Below are 18,911 nucleotides of genomic sequence, written 5' to 3'. Positions count from 1 at the left end.
CTGGTAGGATAGTGGAAGCCCTCCCTTCATTCCAGGCCGGCGATAGCAGGCGATAGGGGGCAATGAAAAAGACCAAAAAGTGCTTCGTTTCGTTGGTAGAACCAACGCCAATATCATATTGACTCTCTCTCGTCCAATAAGAGTTTCCGAGAGTGACTTTCTTCAAATTCTCTCCTTTCCAAAGCGAATATGATATTATATTTATAGTATAATACAAAAATAAAGGTATAAAATATTATAATTATTAGTATAAATTAATTTTCCATAATATAACATAATATTAAATTATTTAATATAACATATTAATGTATTATGATATAATATAATATGATATTATATTTATAGTATAATACAAAAATAAAGGTATAAAATATTATAATTATTAGTATAAAATAATTTTCCATAATAATTTTTCATAATTTTTCATAAAATAATTTTCCGCAGTCCAGGGGCTCTTCTTCGTGGTCCACGCTCGAGGAGAACCTCAGCGCGGGCCGCGAGGTTGATGATAAAAAAAAACAATAGATTGATTTTGGAAGGTATGGAAAAGGATTAAAATTTTTTTCTTCTAAAATGTGGTTCAAGAGATGCATACAAAAATTGAAAAGAAAAATACCTTTTCTTACGGAAGGGAGTCTGACGGCTAGGGTTCTTAGCTACAGCAGATTTTTAGATTTATAAAAGGACAAACTATGTAATTATGTTATTTTAATATGGGTATTTTTGTCAAAAATACAGCTTTCCGAAAAAGCTGAAACAGCTTCCTTCCAAAAGCTTCAAATTGGAGCTTTCTCCTAAAAGCTGTTTTCAGCTTCCCGCAAAAGCTGAAACAGCTTTTTGAAAAATTTACCAAACACAGTTTTTCATCTAAAAGTACTTTTGGAGGGCCAGAAAGCACTTTCTGACCCTCCAAAAGCTCCCCCAAACAGGGCCTAAGATGACGATGACAAGGTGACCTAAACCCATAGCAATCGCTCTCATATTGGCATCAAACCAAGTTCCTCCAAAGCTCAATAGCCCATCAAGATGGGGCCCATTCCCAGCGGAGAGTGGTATAATTGTGGGTGCTCGAGAATATAGGGTGTTCCGGTAGGTACAGCACAGCTCATCCTCAGTCATATCCTTTGTCAACCGCGCACGGCGGGTCTCTTTCCTGTGTCCGAAAGCTTGATAAGAACGCGGCACCCTTCCACACTCCACCCGTGGACCATTTTAATAACACGATTGAGCTGGCATAAATTCATAAACAATCTATTATGTTCACCTACAATTTACTAGACCCATTCTAAGACCCTCTCTTGACAACTGGGACCCCACCCGATGAACGGCTGTAGGATTGTGTGTTCTGGAATGGGTGGATCGATTATGGACTGATGTTATGTCTTGATGAGGAAGCCTCTCTGTAATTCCGACCCTACGGCTTGCTTTTTTTTTTTTAGTATGCTGTTTTCATTTATTGAGACTAACTCACATGCCACTTTCAACAATTATACCATAAATACCCTCATCGGGACATCTTTATCTATTTCCATTTGTGAGCAGAATTGTAGTAAATTTAGGGGAGTTACTAGGGGTTATAAAGTCATTTGAGAAAGAAGACAATCTAATGCCGTAGATTCCGCCAATCCCCGACCTTTTCTTCCAGTCAACCATGGCGGCCTCGACGAGTCTCTCGACCTCCTTCCTTTCTCCTTCGACAGCCTCCGGATCCGGCGACGGTGGCGGAGAACGCGACTCGACGGCCTCGAATGGAGGCGATGGGTCTGTGGAAGGCGGCGACGCGCCGCTTCGGAGGCGCTGGGGTGGCCGGCCGGTGGAGGAGGGATATCGTCGCCGTCGCCCTGGCGGTCTCCGCGGTGGCGGTGCTCCTCTCCTTCTCCGCCCCGTACCCGGTCTCCGTTTGGTTCCTTCTCCCCTCCGCCGGTACAGGCGGAGATTCGTCCTCTGAGGGATCTCTTCTTCCTCCGCCTTCGCTTAGTGCTTTTCGTCAGTACCAGGAGCGAGTAGCCTCTGCTCCCACTCCACCCCCAAGTCTTTCTATTGCGCCTTTGTCCTCTTTGGATGCGAATTCTGATGACGAGGAGGTGGAAGATAGTGACGCTGACCTAAAGATTCCTCCTTTATGGCGAGAAGTAAGAAATCTCTGCTCGGAATTTCGGTTCTTCTTCAACTTCGGTGGAAAATTTCATAATTTTAGGGCAGGAATTTGATGGATTCTCGGTCTGTGCAGTCTCTTGATACTTCAAACTCCACGGATTCCACCGCTACGACCGTGCCGCCTCCGGTTGTAGCATCTCCTCCTCCACCGATTTCGAAACCTGATGCTGTGGGGGTGAAATCGAGGAATGTAGAACCAAAGGTGTCGCCTTTGCTGCCAGAGGTAGATGTTTCAGCTTAGGAGTTTCCTTTTCTCGTCATTCTTTGGAGAAATTTAACATTTTTAATTGGATATTCGGTGTGTTTCTTGATCTGTTTAGGTGCCTGTTTGGTTGATGTCTCCTCATCAGCAGCTTATATATGCGAAGAGAGAAATTGATCGTGCCCCACTTGTTTTGAATGATCCTGATCTTTATGCTCCATTGTTCCGAAATGTTTCAGTTTTTAAGAGGTGGGACTGAAGAAGTCTTGAATCATTTGGCTTCTCCTTCATCTTTCTTATGTTCAGGGCAAGAATTATACCGTTTAGGAATGATCTTTTGGACTGAATTTATCTCTTATTCATTTTGTCTTGTGGCTATTTTCTTTATTCTGTAAGTTTGGGTAGTTACATTATTGGGAGGTGGGCTGGGTTTGCTTGTTAGTGTTTTGGTTGGTAGTTTTGTCATTTTTCTGATTTGACCTAAGAGGATAGCAAGGGGTTTCTCAATGAGTCTTAGTTTGCAGTGTTAATTCTTCTGCCAACCTTGAATCTAGTTAAAAAATCATAGACTGGTTGTCTGCTTCTTAAATTAGGCTTATCTAGCCTGTTGGAAGAAAGGGAATGAGAGCTTGCTGATCTGGTTCCATAGGATCAGTTAAACACTGAAGCAAGAAATTGGCTAACCTATAACTCTGTGTTGTGGTCTGATTGCCAGTTTGCTTAGGCCGTGGCGATGGGTGATGCATGTTACTGAGATACTAACTTTTAGCCTGTCGAGCAATACCTTCCATTTCTTTTTCCCAGATATATATTCCATTTGTTAACACCGTGTTTTTTTCTCTCTAGGGATTTGACAATGGAATCTAATTGTTGCACTTTCCACCATGTCAGTATTCTAGTCTCTTGTGGCCAACTATCTTTATTTTAGTAATTTTATACATCATAATAATTTTGTCAGAATATATTCTGTTGTAGTGACTAGAAAAGCCATTGCAACTGCTAGAACATATAATGTCTAGTTAACACTTGATATAAAAAGTGTGCATGCTGTTATGATATATAGAAATCTATGAGCTTGTAAGAGTTATAATCTTTCCTATAATGGCACACAATTGTCACCATTTTTTTTAGAGAGAGCATTTTGAAAGCCAAACTGCACTACTTACAGGAGCTATGAACTAATGGAAAGAATTCTTAAAGTTTATATCTACAAGGATGGATCGAGACCTATTTTCCACTCTCCTGACCTTAAAGGCATCTACGCTTCTGAAGGATGGTTTATGAAATTAATGGAGGGAAACAAGCAATTTGTTGTGAAGGATGGAAACAGGGCCCACATATTCTATCTGCCATATGGTGCACGACAGCTAGAACTCGCTCTTTATAGGCCTGATTCTCATAATATAAATGAACTTTTGATCTTTCTAAGGGACTACATCAACATGATCTCTGCTAAATATCCTTATTGGAACCGGACAAGAGGAGCAGATCACTTCTTTGTTGCTTGCCATGATTGGGTATGCTCTTTCTGTCTTTGTCCATACAATCTTTCTTTTTCTCGAGTAAAGCTTCATGTTTTAGATATTGTGAATATGATCTCACTTGCTCATGTACTTGCATAACTGTGTGTACATATGTCAATTATTCAAACAGATTAGCTTGTTTTCCTTTAACATTTATCACTTTACTGTCCTTGATGGGAATCTGATATTGAGATCTCTCTGGTTATATTTTATTCTATTGGACTTTAGAACAAATGATTGTTCTATATGTTCTACACTTCATGCTTCATACGTATGAAATTGTTGAGATGCACAGTGCTTAATTGGGGCAAAGTAAATGTCAGAAGGAAATAATATTGCCTAGTTATAATTTGTCACTTGGCAAGAGATTAATTTCTTTAACTAGCACCTATGGTTATATTACGTTTGAAAGTTTTTACCTTCTGAGGAACTAAACAAACTTTAGCAAAATTAGGAGAAGTTATAAAAAGGAAAAAAGGAAAGTGGCCAATATTATTGAACAGCAAAATCTTTTTGGAGTTAGCTAGAAGAGGTTGCATCGATCAATTTGTCTTTTATATTACTTGCATGATCTAAAGAACTTTGAAACAATGACATTTCTGAAATTTCTGAACAAGGGTACCATGATCCTAATTTTTCTTATATCTTTTCAATTTTTTATGCTGTCTCCATGTTCTCCTTTACTTTCATATGTGATATTCAGATTTGACTTCTCTATCAGTTATGGTTATCGCAAGAATAAGCCACCAAATTTTGTCAATTAGCATATTACTTTGTCACTATATATAACCATATGGCCTATGGTGTTGTTTAATTGACCTGCTAAGTTGACAAATTTTCACCAACCATTCTCAACATGCCATGTCAGCCAAGGTAAAAAAATAAATATCAACTATGGGTTATGTAACTTATGTTTGCCCACTGTCTGATATCTCCCTGTTATCATCTTCATTAGCTGAATTTTTTTTCTGGGTGACATCACGAAGTTACCAAAATGGTGACCCTTTTTTGTCTAATAATCTTTATTCTGGGTAGTCATCACATGATCTCTTAATCTTCCTTTATCCGATACCATGTAGGGTCCTTACACAACAAAATTGCATGATGAATTTAGAAGGAACACCATTAAAGCTCTATGCAATGCAGATGTCTCAGAAGGAGTATTTATTCGTGGAAAAGATGTCTCCCTCCCAGAAACCTACATCAGAACACCCAGAAGGCCTCTCAGGGATGTTGGAGGAAAACCTGTTTCCCAGAGGTCTATACTTGCCTTCTTTGCTGGACAAATGCATGGCCGTGTCAGACCCATCCTTATCCAGTACTGGCGTGGGAAAGATGCAGACATGAGAATCTACGAGAGCCTCCCACATAGGGCTGCTAAAAAGATGTCATACATCCAACACATGAAATCAAGCAAATTTTGCATTTGTCCAATGGGCTATGAAGTGAACAGCCCGAGGATAGTGGAGGCTATTTATTATGAGTGTGTTCCGGTTATAATAGCAGATAATTTTGTGCTTCCATTTGATGAAGTTCTTGACTGGAGTACCTTTTCAGTGGTCATAGCAGAGAAGGATATACCTAACTTGAAGGATATCTTGTTGAAAATTCCGCTTAGACGATACATAACCATGCAGATGAATGTGAAGAAGTTGCAGAAGCATTTTCTATGGCATGCTAAGCCAGTAAAGTATGATATCTTCCATATGATACTGCACTCAGTTTGGTTCAATAGGCTGAATCAGATTCAGGTGTAGCGGTAATGTTCCATTATACAGTTTGTAGAGAAGTTTTTGAAGCGTAGACCATAGTTCAGCATGACAAAACTAATCACGTTAGATGAGCTGAAAGGAAAGAGGATTCAGACTGCACACAAGATTGCGTTTAACATGAAAGAATGTTCTCAGCATTGTCAAAGAAACAGAGTTAATACACCAGTTTTTTCATTTGGTTCTTTTATCCATAAAGGGGCTAGGCTGGCCTTCCACGGTTTGAGTTCCAGAGCCTTGGTAGGTAAGGCTTTGGATGTACAAGGAGAACACACAATAAGGGTGTGGATTCTTGCATACAGGTATGGAAGCAACAGGCCTTTTATCATCTACTATTAGTTTCAGTGTTAAGCAAGCAAATATTTCTAATTTTTTTCCTTGTTTATGTCAGAGATCATTTCTTGTTTAAATATATATATCCGTGGATAATGAGAGGAGGTGATGAAGTAGCACTAAAACTTTTCGGTATTTAACTAATCATTTGCTTGACATTCTTTAGGTCACTAGTTTTCGTCATTTGAGTATTTGAAGTTCTATGCAATTGGCAATCATAGTCAGAAATTTGGCATTCAAGATATCTGTCTTTTTTTTTTTTTTTTTTTTTTTGGTGGTGGGGGGGGGGGGGGGGGGGGGGTAGTATTTCCTTGAAAAAAGAACAGTCCAATTTTTAAAGTAATTATGCGAAAAAAGAAATTGAAAAGTAGGAGGAGACCCTGATCTGCTTTTCTGGAAGGGACCTTGAGTTTGCTTTCTGTTTTCATGTGGTCTTTGGAGAGCAAATAATTTTTTTAGTTTTCTGCCAACCAGACGGCAGAAAACTGGATTTTCCACTAAAATACAGTGTTCTGATCTGTTTTCATCCTTAACAGAAAACTTGATATTTATGTAATTTTTTCCCTTGTGAAAAAATTAAAAAGAAAAGTGAAGTAAAAAAGTGGAATGTTTCACAATTAAGTATGAATGGGCAGGGACTGACATGCGGCAGGGAATCAAAACTAAATATAGCAGCTATAGCAACCATTGATTCATCCCGTAGTAATGATTGATTTTTTGTAAATAAGCTGTAGATACCTCATTATGATGCAAATTCACAGAAGTTATGAATTAGTAGATAGTTTATGAATTACTTTATTTTTCCTAAAGTAATTCTGAGAATGATTGAAGATTTAAAAGTTCTTGAACAATGTCTAGTGGTTTTAATCTATTGAATGATTTATTATCAATATGATTCTCAGTGAACTTTCAATTTCGTCATTCAGTTGTTGTTTTTCATTCTTATTTTTTTGTTTCAAAATACTGCCTATTCGTGTTTTCAGGTAGCAATGGGAGGAAACAGAATATAGCAGGTAGGAAGGTCAGCATCATTCCGTTGATAGCTCACATAATTCTGGAGTTCCATTTTGTAAAGCATCTACTAATTTTGCTTACTGAATAAGTTTAAAATTATTATTCATTGTTCGTAATAAGATTTCCTATATAAAAAACACATTTTTCTGTCAAAAATATCACCTGTGAAAAGGACTATTTTTCTGGTTAAGATTGATCTAATGGATGATGTACTCCATTCTTGAAAAGCTTTTGAAGCTCAAATTGTTAAAATGCGTTCCTTTTAACATGTTAAAATTGATAATGGAGAACGCCATACCTTTGTTGAGGTAACAACACAATAACAGGATGTAAATTGTAATTGTTAAATGTTGTTGTACTCCAGTGCTTTTTCAGATTAATCCAGAAAAAAATATGAGAATGGGACACCAACTCAACATCAGCGCTCACTACAATCTTTAAACAGAGCTGCACTGTAACATCTACACTTGAGGCCACCTGTATCACTGTGCTGGCAGAGCACTTGCGCTCTTGGGTGGAGGACTTGAAATAGTTATGTCAAATTTAAAATAATGATAAAAAAAGAAATTTATGGCTTTGGGCTGAAAATGGACCGGTCGATATATTTATATTTAAATTCATATCTTTCAATAAATATGAATATTAAACAGATATCAAAATTAGTATTAACATTTGTTTTAAAATAAATATTAAATATTAAATATATTCATGTTTGCTATAAATGGATACTTATTGTTTATTAAAAATATTTATATTTTTTTATCTGAATGCAGATATAAATTGGATATTTTGGTAGATATTAATCAAATTTGAGAAAAACTTAAAGATGAAAACTAGCAATAAAGACATGATCATGAAGAAAAGATTCAAATAAAATAAGCATTTATTAATAATAAAAATTAATAATTTCATAAAGGATATACCGTTTAAGGTTGTTTGTCACTGAAGATTTATGACACCTTCAAGGCGTTTCGTGGTTGTCGCCGGATGGAAACTAGAAAATGGACGGAATTTTCGAAATCCTAGTTGTTGGAAAATGACAAAAAGAAAAGAGAGACAAAACGGACGAACGAGAGGTTTGAACCTTTTAGGCATGTAGGGTGATTCGAAGGATTTTATTCGAATCGGGTATTACATATTCGGATTACTATATTAAGCGACGGACATCCGATATTTAGATTTTTTTAGTTTAAGTTTGGTTAATCATTTAATTAGTTTTTTTAATTTAGCTTAACTTAAAATTTTTTTTTATTTATTTATATTATACGAATATCATGATATGGAAAATCAGCTGTATTTGCATTCATATTTGTACTTGAGAGATTTTTGAATTAACTATCCAGATCCATTCAATTGGACAAAAAAAATAGTATTGAAATCTGACCCAAATCGGATGCAAAAATGAATACGAACGGATATAATCCGGCTGTATGAAGTTAGTTTGGGAAATAGTAATCGATATGCTACTGTGATAGCATTAAGACGCTACGTGAAATGTGTATGCTGCATCAACTAGAGTGTTCGAGAAGCCATGAGAAACAGAGTGTTCGAGAAACTGATAGGTGTTAGGAGTGATAGATCTTGTAAGACCAAGTTCATGGATTCCAGATCGGCGCGGGGGAGCATCTTTCCAGGTGGGCCCAGTACCGTCCCCTTCCCCTTCACCGGCATCGCCGTCACCATCACCAGCCCCTCGATACCTCTTCTGCATCCTCCTCCATCAAAATAATTTTTAAAGAAAACACTTCCTTTTTTTTTCCTTCTTTGTTAAATGGCATCCTAGTTCTCAAATATTTTCAAGTCACGACGTGATTGTCGTGCGACAATTTTCTAACATCAGGTTAACGGAAATGGATGTCTGAAGGGCCTGATTGAAATAGTTCTAAATAACAAAGGGTATCTAGGAAAAAAGGACAAGATTAAGGGTTAAAAGAAAATACTCTCTTTACATAATATATTGATGGGATTTTGAGGGTAGTAAAGGGAACACATGAAAAGATTCATCAGTGTAGTGATGGTGAATTCACTCCCATCACAGCAACCACTACCACTTTGTTATAGCTAATGTCGTTTTTTAGTGAACAGATGTGTTGCTTTTGGAGGTGGCATGTAATGGCAAAAAGAAATGCTAAAAATTGAGTTGTGGAATTCCTTCTTCCTCTGGCAAAGAGGATAGATATAAAGCGGGCTCAGAGAGATGTCTACAAAATACACTTTGTCATCTTCTCTCATTCCCATCGCATATACAAAATCGTGCTTGTTTTCTCCAAATCACTATTTTTCATGCACTCTTCTTCTCAAGAAATGTATTATGATCAGTTGTTGAGATCTAATTTGCAAATATCCAGATGGAGGATCAAAAGGCAAATGATTAATAGCTATATACGCATCTCCTGAGGTTCTGAACTATCTGAGAAAAAAAGATTCGGACCAATTCTAATTTAAATAGACCGTGCGAGACGCATGTAGGTAAAAACCTCCGGCACATGGAATTGGAACCCTCTGAAAGCCAACCCTAAACTCTTAAATCCTTAAACCCTAAAACCTAAATTCTAAACCCTAAACCCCTCCTGTTCAACCCTTCTTCACATAAAATTTTTTTGGGGGCAATACCTAACTTGATTGGGTCATCTTCATGCTGATGCCATCCCAAGGTCGTCTAGCTAAAAGAATGTCAAGAGATTAAGAACCACCTTTCAGAATAATGATCTCAACAAACATTTAGCATTCTCATATAAATATAAGGGCAGGATATCGTTATGTACAAATTTAGAATTCTGGCATCATAAAATATTCCGCAACTTGGTGCCTTTGGATGTCACAGAATCAGCACTCAGGTAATGAGTTTAAAAATAAAAAAAGGGAAAAATGGGGGAAGAAGAAAAGCTTCATTGTTAAGCTTAAAACAGAAAGAAAAGATCTAGGATTATGAATAACACAAGCCGACATATCTGGAACTCCTTTTTCTCAAAGGGCTGTCTACTTCCGCCATTCTCGAACTCAAATTCGAAGCAAGAACATGTATTTGATCTGCACAACATCAGTCTGGAAGTTTCAAACGCTCGAACAGCACCAGGAAGCTCTGATCAGGTATAACATAAAGAAATCCAAGCTCTGTGCCTCTGACATGCGGCCCAAAGCCCTGCACAAGATATAGTTTGAGAGTTAAAATGATTTCCTTAAGGGAGTTAATGTTTCTGCCACCACTATTATAGTAGGATGTCTCTCTTACTTCTATCCTCCTTTCCTTTGCGGATTTACCAGAAGCACACAACATTGACTGCTGCACAATCATAGTCTATCAGTGTGATACAGCTTGTTAGCCCAGGCTGGAGGAACATAGAAGTTTAAGATCATGATCTACAGTGATTCTAGCCTGTCACACTTGATGATTGACTTATGCAGGGAACAATCATCTTTGTCCGAAGCACTACTAACATAATTAACTATCTAGAGCCAGTTTGGATCCTCCTGCTAATGGTTTTATTCATTTGATCTTGTCAGCATTCCAAAGAGTTGATGAGAAATTTCATCCATTCCCTTATTTTTCCTGATCCTTCACATCACCCCTTCATCCTGGTGTCATCAAATAACTGCCGCACATGATCATACTATTCTAAGTTGATTCCCTGCCATAACCCCCTCCTTCCTGCTCTCTCTGCTCCATTATTGCTAGCACAAATCCACCTAGCATTCATCTCTATCAGACTGATCTTGTGGATACGTTTAAATATTAAAGGGAATGGGCTGTAAATAACATCTCAAAGCATTTAGGGACCCATCTCAAGCTGCAAATAACATCTCAAAGCATGTCCCTGCTTCAACCCCTAGTTACTTTAAGCGTTCAGATGTGCACATGTGGAAGTAGACCTCTTGAGAAATTTTAAAATAAGAAGCATTTAGGGATCGGTGCAGGAGTGAGGTACCCTATGGAGAAGTTTCGTGCAACAAAGCTTCATCCACCCAGATCTTTTCCTCCTTCAGATAAGCCTTCAATGCTTGCATCAATCACAATTGTGAAATAGTAGAAACCAAGAAGTCGATCGACTTACAAAGTAGCTTTGAAAAATAGAAAAAGATCTAAAGAGCATGGGAGAGGTTATCCTTTACAACCTCCTACCCTCAACCAACTGAAATCAAAGAGTATGAATCTTGTGCCTCTTAAATCATAGAAAGTTCTGTCAGGATGACTGATCAACTACATTTATTAATTAAATATATTAGCACCACACTGTGTGCCATGTGTTTCATCGGTCTAATTTGTCTATAAGGTTTTGATGCTGAATGATAAATTGTCACAAGGTCATGCATCCGCTGGCAAAGTAGCACACAAATACAAATACCATAACCATAAAATAATTTGAAAGAAGCATCAAAATGATCTAATTTTACCTTTCCATTGAGCTGTAATAATTCTCCATCAACCCATTGTGGATTCTTGAATCCAGGTTCTGCAATTCTTCCCTGGCCCTTGTAACTTGCAACCTGCATTTTTCATACAAATGGATCAGCTCTAAAGAACATCTTTTTCTGAGATAGGGTTCTGAGCCATAAGTGCCTAAAAACAAATATGCATAATCACATCAACAAGGAATATAAGGCCTGAATTATCAAATTGTTTTTGAAAGGTTCGAAAAACAGGTTATGTCAGATTATCACTTGCACATCTGATACAGGAACAAATTAAAAGAAACTAAAACAAAGATTACCACGCCAAGCTCCTCTGGATAGAGTCCACGGTTTCGAAGTTGATTCCCCTTCCCAATTTTAGCACGAAATGTTACCTGCCCAAAGAAAACCAGGTGAGAAATGTACACAGAATCGATCTATTAAAAAAAAATGTGAAGAAAAACTAACTAATTAATCACATGCCTGTCCAGCAGGAACATTTAGATCCCCGGTCAATTTTACAGCTTCAACATACTCAAAGAACTCTATGTCTGGATCTGTTTCATTTGTAGTATTCCAGTGACCATACTTGCGCCGCAGTTGTACTACCTCAGTGCCATAGGGGCCAAAAGCTCCCACATATAGACCTGCATGAAGATGGAGGATGCTGGCTGTGATATATTTTGAATCAAATGCAAACCATATTTGATTCTCCAATCAGACTTACCATCAAATGGATCTAAACCAACATTGTCAGTGATGATCCGATTAAAAGCAGTATTCCTAGATAATCTGTTTCTTCTCTGAGCCTGGCTAACTGCAAGCTGGATAACCTCTCGGAGATCTTTAGAAACCTAATACAATTACTCTTGTTGATTAGTACAGGTGATACATACATAAATACAAGACTGTTCCTGTTCACCATAATGTACTATTACTGTAATGTCTCAATAACATGATGCACTACAAAGATTCACTTTGTAGTCGGCTCTACAAGCCTATTACATCATCTGATTTTGTTCTCGTCTAGGTGCAATCATACCGTAATCAGCCAATAACTATTTATAAGCATAACCATCAGGGCAGGAATTGATCTGGAATGCCAGCACATTCGAGCTTATTAAGGGTCAATTACCCTTTGTGGGTGAGATATACAAAGTCAGTATAACAAAAACACATAACAAATGTCAGTCAAATGTATAACCACAAATACATGAAGTAGTTCATTGACATTGGCAGCATCCTCTTTCCTTGAGTTGAAGAATACCAGAAATGAGAGGTAAATGTGAAATTTCAGTCGAGACATAGAAAAACTCATGCTCAAGGCATATGCACCGAGCATCTAATACATACATATGATCTGACAACAAAGCTGGTTCCAAACTCAGCTAGCTTGAAAGTGTGTAATGAGCACAATATAAGTTACAGCAATATATTTTTCCATGACCCTAATTTGAATCCAACCTGTAGAGAGCTCAACTAGTGACACTGATTAAGGTAAAAGCCACCAATACCATGAAAGCATGCAAGAATTGGCTTTCATTCAAGTATTTTATATATACGAATTCAACTTTTTTCCTTTCATATATAAATAATCATATATACAAGCAAAGTCAGCATAACAAAAGGAATCTAGCATATTCAGCAGCAGCAGCAGTGGTAGAAATAATACCAGTAACATGTATGATTCAAAATTACAAGATCATTGGAGCCATTGGTCCACTATATCTTGATTGCAGGCGAGACAAAGGTGCTCACGAAAAACTGCAGTATCAGCAGCTCATGTAGTGCTTAATATTATACAGATTGATCATAATACATAATGTTAAGTTGGATCACAAATTTCGAACAATTACGAATATTTATTCCTAAATATCTGAAGATTATTTTATCTTAAGCTCACCTTTGAAGCAGCCTTGTCCCCACTCAAGAATGCCTTTGCAACATCAGGAGGCATAAGATCTGAGGCTGCTTGAGCAGCAATAGCTGCAACTTTGATTTTTCTAGCTTTTCTTTCTTCAGCATCAAGTTCAGCACTTCTGCCAGGAATATGCAGTATGAAAGAGTCCTTTTCCATATCCATTATTTCTGCTGGAGCACGTACATATGATTTTGACAAAACATCCTCTTTGTTATGAAGCACTCCACCAATATAAAGCTTCACATTTGTATTTTTGCTCCCTTCAGTTGAATCAGCACCCCCACCCACTGGCACTGCTTCGCGCTGAACGCTATCCAGATTACTTGTTTCATCCTTTGAATCATCAATGGAAGCAGTTTTCTCTTCATCATCTTGCACTAACTGCTCCAAAGATTCTGTATTCACTTTAACTTCCTCTGACCCAATAACATTCAGTACTTTCACTTTAAATCCAGGAATCCTCTCCTTGAGAAAATTTATAATACTTATTAGGCCTTCTTCACTAGAATCCTTAGCATTTATATCCTCACTGCCTTTCTCTGCTGCTTGTTCCCTGCTTTTCTCTGCAGCATCTTCATTTCCTTTCTCTGCAGCAACTTCGTTGTCTTTCTCTGCAGCATCATCATTAGCTGGATTTCCTTCCATGGATGAGTTCTCAGAGCCAGATATAGCTGAATCATCTGTTGTCTTCAATACCGATGAGGGGGAAAGGGTTGATTTTCCTTTCATAGCTTGCAAGGACACTACCTGGCCAATGATTGAGCATCAGAGGTGGTTGGGGAAATTACTACATGGTTATAGAACATGATCAGAGTACAGTAGAATTGAAGGAATCTTATAACAGCCTGGACATTATAATACCTGGGTTATATATGTCCCATCATCATCTTTGATAAGAAAGATTTCAAACAATGGGGTTCCTGTAGACCCAGTTAGAAGTTGCCTGAAATGTGCAGTCATTAATAAGTTATAACAGCTCATCACGAGAGAGAGAGAGAGAAGCTGAAAACTAATACCTTGGACTATAACTCTTGGCAACATATCTTCCAACACCTGGGGTTATGCGTACTATTCTGCCAAAAGGATCATCAGAATCCTTTGCCCAGCCCACCCACCAACCTACCTGAAACATGAAGTGACGGCATCTGAATTGCAGCACATCATAGAGCGTTAATCTAAACAAGAACTGTGGTGTGTAAAATGCTAATTAAAATGATTATGATGCTCAAGTATTCACTTGAGACTGGTCTCTATCTGGTCTAGCAAAGATGCATAAGCTAACAAAAGAACATTTGTATACATTGGTTAAACCTTAGCGTTTGCCTGTATTTAAGAGTTGATGTGCAAAGAGGGGGAACGAAAAAGGCGTTCCAAGGAAACTATTGTAAGGCATAAGCTGATGTTCATACTGGTGACCACATTCGAAGTTTATTTCCTTTGGTTAGTATACACTGTGATGAAGAGTAAAAATAGTTGTTTGTTGTTGAATACATGGTAGACATATATGTGTGTTGCAGACCGTGTTATCTTTTTTCTTTTTTTTTTTTTGTGGACAGGTGTGTTAATTTTGCAGATACTGACCTAAGCAGCATGCCAAATAAAAATTACTAGGACACGCAATTAACACATATGCATCAGGTCAGTTGATTACAGTAAGATTCAAACTTTTCCAAGCAGTTCTGTAGTTAGTTCTTCCTTTTAATATATTGCTTAGCTCTTCCTTTTTATATATTGCTGTTAATCTGTAGTGTTGCATTATATAGTGCACTGAGGAAAGCCGTATGTCAGTGAGATATTTTATTGACACCAGCATTGGTATGAAGAAGGAATTGTAGCGCATGTACCATGTTTCTGTAAGAATCATCAATGGAGTTTTCTCATTCAAAAACAGCATTCTCAATCGATGACACAACGGAATATTTCAGCTAGGACAAAATACAAACTTTAATTAGCTAACAGAAACTTAACTTATTTTCACCTACTCCTCCATGTAATAGTGCCAAAGTGTTATAGCACTTGATACTGTACCCAATAACACAATAAGCTTGTTTCTAGACCAAATCATACAAGTACAATCTTAGCTGCCAGAATCGGAAGTGGGGAGCTGGAGTGGGAGCAGGTGCGGATGCAGGGAAGTGGATAGTTTAGAAACAATATTAGTAAACAATTGCTTAGGAAGTGGGTTCAGGTTCAATATTCCAGTAAAATTCCAAGGCATTTGTGTGACTCGAGGTAGAAGATTATGGCTACTAAGGGCACAATATGCTTTGTTTTAAACTCAATTCCAATTCTCAAACTGACATGGACAAGGCTATGAAAATTGCCCCATTGCATCACTCAAAAATTGTGTAAATGCACTACATCCACATTACTGGTAAGTGGTAATTGCAACTATTACACCATCAAGGCAAAGAGAAAGTAGCATTTGCATGTTCTTTAACTAACAAGGTACAAGGATTGAAAACGTAGTTAGTTTACAGGACAAACTAACATTGCATGAGCACAGTTAAAGAGATGAGCAAATTCACCTACTACAACAGCCACATGAAATTCCTCGAAAGTAATGTGATGCAGGTGCAATAAAGATGCAAGTGAATGATGCAACACAATACTTGATAAATATTAAAAAATAAGGTGAATAAATTAGGAAGTCTAAAAGTGATTTAGATATTTATGTTAGCAGCAGAGCTAAAGTTGCAGCCATTGTAGAGCTCCAAACCTCCAAACAATGAGGACCAGGTTTCTGGAGCAGGTAGTTATGGCACCTAAGATAGAAGACTCCTCAAACTCAAGAAAACTCTTACACTAAGCTAATATGGAGATGAGGGAATATATGCATGATAGGGAATTACCAGCCCACTGCCTGCAAGTCTCCATAACCTTGATGCATCATGATAACGTTCCTCTTCTACGGCATTCTGTAGAATGACAAGATATGGCATTAGAATCAAAGCTCACAATTGTTCGACAACTTGATAATGATAGAAAGAATATGACTGACCTTCAGCTCAGACATAACTAGAGCTACAACATCCTTAGATGTTGCTTCTGCAATAGCTTTCTTCAGTTTGGCAGCTTCAGAAAAGTCCTCTTTTTCAATAGCTTCTTCAAGTTGAAACTACCAAGAAATAGAAAGAAGATAATTAGATCAAACAAATCTTTCGACGATCATCGGTTTGCGGAGGACGACAATCGTTGGAAGGGGTCTTCCCAGATAGGTTCCGTCCAGATTGTTTCTGATCAGGAAGCTCGCGCAGACAGCTGACTCCTTTTCAATAGAAAGGAATAGCCAAACCAACCCAGCTGGCTGGTCAATCTCAGTGATCTTATCGGCCGGCAAACCGGAGACGGACGACCATGGTCCCCACAGGGTCATGTCATGCGGCTCTCGTAGAGAAAGATAACGTAGAAAGAAGTAGGCGAAGTAAAGATTCAGTCGATCAATCTGCTTTCTGTCTTCATTTCGATCCCATCTTTCTTTTCTTCTTTCCGTTACTCTCGATTACAAAAGGCGAACAGCTAACGGGGAACTCGAAAGAGGCTATTCCTCTCTCTCGGTACAGCTCATTTTAGGAGGCAGGCAGAGGTTGCCATAGAGAGGGCGACGGGTTTGGGTACCTCTATAGGCGGATAGGCTATAGAGGGCCTATCAGCCTATAATAGGAGATAGAGGCATTGTAGCGAAAAGCCAAAGGGTCAACAGGTCAGGTTTTACTACAACTACTTGAGATGCGTTTGGATAACATCCTTTTTCGATTGGGTATGGCTTCGACCATTCCTGGAGCTAGGCAATTAGTTAACCATAGACATATTTTAGTTAATGGCCTTCCACCCTTTTTCCTTTCGTAGAGCAGAGTCAGAAAAAGAAGCGTTTTCGTAAAAAGACAGATGCCCTAGCAAACAGATGCCCTAGCCTTCTTCGTGCACACAGATGCCCTAGCACCGAATGCCATAAAATTAAAAAGACAGAGAAAGAATTGGTAGCACTAAATTAATCATTGGATTGATAGGCAAATTAAATCACGGAAAACGGCGAGAAAAGCCAAGATAATCGAAATCCAACTCAAAAATTTCATAAGAAAGCAAAAGAAATCTCGAATTTGGCCCTTTCGATTCAAGGGCAGAAAAGGGGGGGAGGAGATGGGTCACCTTGAGTACGGAGACGAAGTTCTCGGCCTGGTCGGTCTCCGAGAAATGGCTGCTCCACCGGTTCCAGTCCCAGTCTGAGTAACCGCCCCCGCCGCCGCCGGGGGTGACGGCCGGGGTGCTACAGCGGCAGGGCAGGGTTGCGCCGCCCCGCTCGCCACGGAGGACGGGGCGGCTGAGGGCCACGCCGGTGAAGCTGAGGTGGACCTCCCGCGATGGCGGACCAGAGCGGCGGAGGAGCGGTGAGGAGAGGGGCGGCGTCGCCGAACCCCACGCGTTCGCGACGGCCATCGGGCGCTCTCTCTCTGTGTCGAAGAAAGGGCGAAGAGGGAAGAAGGAGTGGATCGTGGTAAGAACGAGAGTATTTATGTGTTCTGGGGCTTGGGGAATTGCCTCGAGTTTGGGATAATGAAATGGTAGCAGACGGACCAGTCGCTGACACGTACTAGCTCAGAAAATTAACTTTTTCTTCTTCTTACCTAAATGGATCTGGTAGTTACCCATCGATATATATATATATATATATATATATATATATATATATATATATATATATATATATACACACACACACCCACACATATGTATGTACACATACATACATACATGCATACATACATATACACACATATATATATACACACACACATGTACACGTACATATACATATATGGGATTTAGGATAGATCGTACCATTATCTATATCTATTTCGGGATATTACCATTATCTATATCTATTTCGGATCCACTGCAGATGGGATCGGATACTTAATAGGGTGGTGTAAATTATCTTCCCTTATTTGAATAAAGAAAAAGTAGAAGAAGTAGGAGAAAAATATTCAAAAAAAATAAAGAAAAAAAAAATCGATTCCTCCACGTTTTACTTGCCCCCCCCCCCCCCCCCCTCTCTCTCTCTCTCTCTCTATATATATATATATATATATATATATGGTACATCTTACCCTCTATACTTAGCATAACACATGAAGCTCAATCTTTAAAAACTTGACTGAGCTCAGCTCATCTAGAACATAAGATGAACTGAAGCATATTGTAGAGCTGGGCTCATTATGGGCCAAGCATGAATATCTATGTTATTTATATATAGTAGAAAAGTTAGGCTCAACCCAAAGCATAGTCAAGTTAATCCTAAACAGATCATGCTGACATCAGCTCGAAGTCGAGCTTGACCAGCTTATTTAGTTTTCAAAGCCAAGCTTAACTAGCCTGATGCTCACCTCAGCAGAGCTCATTTGCACCCGCCGATTGATGGTGTTGACCATGAAGGTAGACATAGCTCTGCAGGCATTGGTCTCGTGAACAAGAAGCTGCACCTTACTACTCCTAAGAGCATAGTAATGTTGCTTGTGTGCATTATACATTTATAAAATAAATTAAATAATAAATAGATGAATAAATAAATTTGACTTCAAATGAAGATTTATCACATCTATGTA

At 38.4% G+C, this 18,911-nt stretch overlaps 2 protein-coding genes across 3 annotated transcripts; one reads left to right on the top strand and one right to left on the bottom strand.

Annotated features, from left to right (window-relative positions):
* Positions 1–1,640: 1,640 nt before the first annotated feature.
* Positions 1,641–7,225, top strand: LOC120103766 (probable glycosyltransferase At5g03795). 2 transcript variants are annotated; one of them, XM_039134407.1, is made up of 6 exons: positions 1,647–2,132; positions 2,231–2,380; positions 2,478–2,608; positions 3,528–3,876; positions 4,962–5,953; positions 6,968–7,225. In XM_039134407.1, exons 1-5 carry the CDS (start codon positions 1,749–1,751, stop codon positions 5,637–5,639), a joined length of 1,692 nt encoding a protein of 563 aa, XP_038990335.1. In that variant the 5' UTR covers positions 1,647–1,748; the 3' UTR covers positions 5,640–5,953; positions 6,968–7,225. The 2 variants fall into 2 exon arrangements, with proteins under 2 accessions (XP_008787957.2, XP_038990335.1); XM_008789735.4 differs by lacking the exon at positions 6,968–7,225 and having other exon boundaries at positions 1,641–2,132; positions 5,029–5,652.
* Positions 7,226–9,700: 2,475 nt separating this feature from the next.
* Positions 9,701–17,864, bottom strand: LOC103705877 (protein EXECUTER 2, chloroplastic-like). The gene is made up of 11 exons (XM_039134405.1): positions 17,458–17,864; positions 16,310–16,426; positions 16,161–16,226; positions 14,325–14,431; positions 14,170–14,251; positions 13,291–14,055; positions 12,115–12,241; positions 11,871–12,034; positions 11,708–11,782; positions 11,391–11,483; positions 9,701–10,140 (listed from the first exon to the last, which is right to left on the bottom strand). The coding sequence occupies exons 1-11, from the start codon at positions 17,743–17,745 to the stop codon at positions 10,039–10,041; spliced, it is 1,986 nt and encodes a 661-aa protein (XP_038990333.1). The 5' UTR covers positions 17,746–17,864; the 3' UTR covers positions 9,701–10,038.
* Positions 17,865–18,911: the final 1,047 nt, after the last annotated feature.

This window comes from Phoenix dactylifera, chromosome 15, assembly GCF_009389715.1.
Source record: "Phoenix dactylifera cultivar Barhee BC4 chromosome 15, palm_55x_up_171113_PBpolish2nd_filt_p, whole genome shotgun sequence".
Taxonomy (NCBI): Eukaryota; Viridiplantae; Streptophyta; class Magnoliopsida; order Arecales; family Arecaceae; genus Phoenix; species Phoenix dactylifera.
The sequence above is the reverse complement of the archived record's forward strand: the minus strand, read 5'-3'. Positions and strand labels throughout refer to the sequence as shown.

What these genes read in the sequence shown, in the direction of transcription:
- LOC120103766 (XM_039134407.1), top strand. Translation starts at nt 1,749, where the DNA reads ATGGAGGCGATGGGTCTGTGGAAGGCGGCGACGCGCCGCTTCGGAGGC. An exon ending in TTCCTCCTTTATGGCGAGAA is followed by an intron (nt 2,133 to 2,230) that starts GTAAGAAATCTC and finishes CGGTCTGTGCAG; the next exon opens with TCTCTTGATACTTCAAACTC. An exon ending in AATGTTTCAGTTTTTAAGAG is followed by an intron (nt 2,609 to 3,527) that starts GTGGGACTGAAG and finishes CACTACTTACAG; the next exon opens with GAGCTATGAACTAATGGAAA.
- LOC103705877 (XM_039134405.1), bottom strand. Translation starts at nt 17,745, where the DNA reads ATGGCCGTCGCGAACGCGTGGGGTTCGGCGACGCCGCCCCTCTCCTCA. An exon ending in ACTTCGTCTCCGTACTCAAG is followed by an intron (nt 16,427 to 17,457) that starts GTGACCCATCTC and finishes ATTTCTTGGTAG; the next exon opens with TTTCAACTTGAAGAAGCTAT. An exon ending in GGGACAAGGCTGCTTCAAAG is followed by an intron (nt 12,242 to 13,290) that starts GTGAGCTTAAGA and finishes TAATTGTATTAG; the next exon opens with GTTTCTAAAGATCTCCGAGA.